Genomic DNA, 2656 nt, shown 5'->3' with positions numbered 1-2656 from the left:
TGGTGCCCTAAGTTAGCGAGCCGAACACGAAAAGATTTGTTTGTTTGTGTTCGACACGTTTTGGCTCAAAATACTACTCTTCAATTATATCTATATTAGCGAACGAGCCAAACACAAACAAAGTGTTCGACACGTTTTCGCTCAAAATACTACTTTTCAATTATCTATATTAGCGAACGAGCCAAACACAAACAAAGATTTGTTCTTTTGTGTTCGGCTCGTTATATATATATATATTGATGAGTAGTATTTTTAAAAATTTTAATTGACTACAAGGCTACAAAGATTTATAATCAATTAAAAGTTTAAATTAAGAAAATAGAATAAAAATTATTAAATCAGAATCAAATGATGTTTTAATATAAATAATAATTTTTAAATCTTACCCCAACCCTTAACATCTTATGAACCCCAACCCTTAACATCTTTTGGCTACGTGATTAGGGTTATAAAAAAACGACCCTTTGTTTGTGAACAACTCGTGTTCGGCTCGCTAAGCAAATGAGCCGAATACGAACACACTTTTTGAGCTTGAAATATAAATGAGCCGAACACGAGCTGAGTATGGGCTCCTTCGTATCCGGCTCGTTCACACCCCTATCTACAACTCATATTTGGGTCCACCACTTTTAAACAACCCGCTTTATATTCCTTTGGTTTTGTATTTTGGTAAACTTGTAGAAGTGGATGATGTTAGTGCTAGGATCTCTGGGCCATGTGTGCCTCGGATCCTGGTTGAAATGGATGTTATTATTTTTTCTTAGAAACGGGATATTAGGATGGGTTCGTTTAAGTGGTTATATTGATAGAAGGTTGACTTGAGGGCAGTCCCTCCTATTATTTGTCTTGCAAATACTTTGGTCACAAGTATTAAGATTACTGTAGCAATAATTTACTTTAAGTTAGATGCACTAATTTGCTTAATGACTTCAATTTTCTTGACTTTTAAGGGTGGAGTGGGCATATTCCTCATCATTTACTAATATACTTTGCTGCCTGCAACATGATATCTTTAGTTTAGATTCTTACTGTCTTATTGCAGCTTTTGTTTGGAAGGGGCATTTACATGCGTACCACTCAATTTTTACGTATTTACATATCAAACATCTAAAGTTCACTCTCATACATTTCTATCACTTGAAATTCATTTTTTTATGTTTGGAGGAATGTCTGAAGCAGATGATGAGCTCTTTCTATTATATAAATTAATACTAGAACAAACTGAGGCAGGATGGCTATGATGTGAATGTAACTCCTATGCAGCAGTGAATTTTTAAGAGGTTACTATATAGGAATTTTGGCTTATTGTGCTACCTTCTTTAGCACCAGGATGCGAACATAAACTTTTTTAGATTGTAGCCATTAAATTATAACCAGTTTCACATAAGAAGCCAACAGGATACATACCTCTTAAGTCATGTGTATTTACATATTTACATAGATGCCAACTGGCATATGCATGAAAAGGTGTATTTCATTTCTTAGAAGTTAAAATAGTAGTATTTTTAATGTGATATGAAAGATTTGGTTGTTATAATTGTAAAAAGTAAAGTTTAAGTGTTAGATATGTAAATACTTAGGAATTAGTTGGTATATATCATCTGTCAATGCCCCGAAAGAAAATAGCATTCCAATATTTTGACAATTCATGCCAACTGAAATTACAGACAGAGAAGATTTCAAATATGATTAATTGCATTTTCAAATGTCAATAATTTTTCTAGATTTTTGCATTTAATTAGGCGCACTTAAAAATTAATATAGGTTACAAACTCCACAAACTAAATTTAACTATTATATTTTCACTCACGAAATGAGTTACAATAAACCCTTCACACTCTAAAATGAAATCTAGATCTACAAGCAGTCAAATAATGCATATAAAAGCCATCATCATAGGCATATTTTCCTTGAAATGAACTTGGAAAACAAAAAAAGAGGTAAAATAACATGAATGGATTTGATCTTTATATCCAATAATTAGTCTTTGGATTTGCATTATGTACTACTTCTTCATAACATCAGTTCTTAAGTTTTAATTTGACAAACTATTGAAATTGCAAATTCTTTCATTCTTAAAGAGCATTTATACTTTCTATTTCATCCAACATTATTGGAGGCATATTTTATGTCTCATTTGTGTGCTGCAGTGCTGATTTTTGTTTCCTTGGTGATGCAGACATTGGACGGCCGGACTATTCGAGTGAATGTTGCCGAGGAAAGACCACGGCGTGGGTCTTTTTAACTCTGGTTAGGTTAGCTTGATGATAGGAACTGCTACTTTTATCTTTATTCTGTAGCTCTAAAGACTTGCCTTTTTTTTATTTACATTTTTTGTGGTTGCATTGCCATTGTTTTCTACCTAATTGATCTTAATGTCATAATATTTTTTCATGTGTGATTTAAGAATCGCCTGAAAATTGTACTATGTTATGGCCATGATATTGGTATTTTGAATTTTTTGATTTTGTCAAATTGGACTTATTTTTATGGCGCATTTGGTAGAGCATGTATTAGGGCTGTCAAAAAAGCTCGTTGTTCGCGATGTTTGCTCGTGTTCGACTCGTTTTAGCTCGAAATAAATAAATAAATATATATATAATATTACATATATTATTTATATAATAATATATTATATATATTTATATTTAATTTA

The 2656-nt window shown here is 31.9% G+C and overlaps 1 protein-coding gene across 1 annotated transcript in view; it reads left to right on the top strand.

Annotated features, from left to right (window-relative positions):
- Positions 1-2406, top strand: part of LOC110027094 (28 kDa ribonucleoprotein, chloroplastic-like) — a 19101-nt gene extending 16695 nt beyond the window's left edge. The window contains exon 4 of the mRNA XM_020728382.1: positions 2180-2406. Within this exon, the coding sequence (XP_020584041.1) occupies positions 2180-2245 (66 nt within the window). The 3' untranslated portion in view covers positions 2246-2406. The remainder of the gene's footprint in view (positions 1-2179) is intronic.
- Positions 2407-2656: the final 250 nt, after the last annotated feature.

The sequence above is a fragment of the Phalaenopsis equestris genome, unplaced genomic scaffold (genome assembly GCF_001263595.1).
Source record: "Phalaenopsis equestris unplaced genomic scaffold, ASM126359v1 Scaffold000002, whole genome shotgun sequence".
Classification (NCBI taxonomy): domain Eukaryota; kingdom Viridiplantae; phylum Streptophyta; class Magnoliopsida; order Asparagales; family Orchidaceae; genus Phalaenopsis; species Phalaenopsis equestris.
Note: the sequence above shows the minus strand (reverse complement) of the source record. Positions and strands in the feature narration are given on the sequence as shown.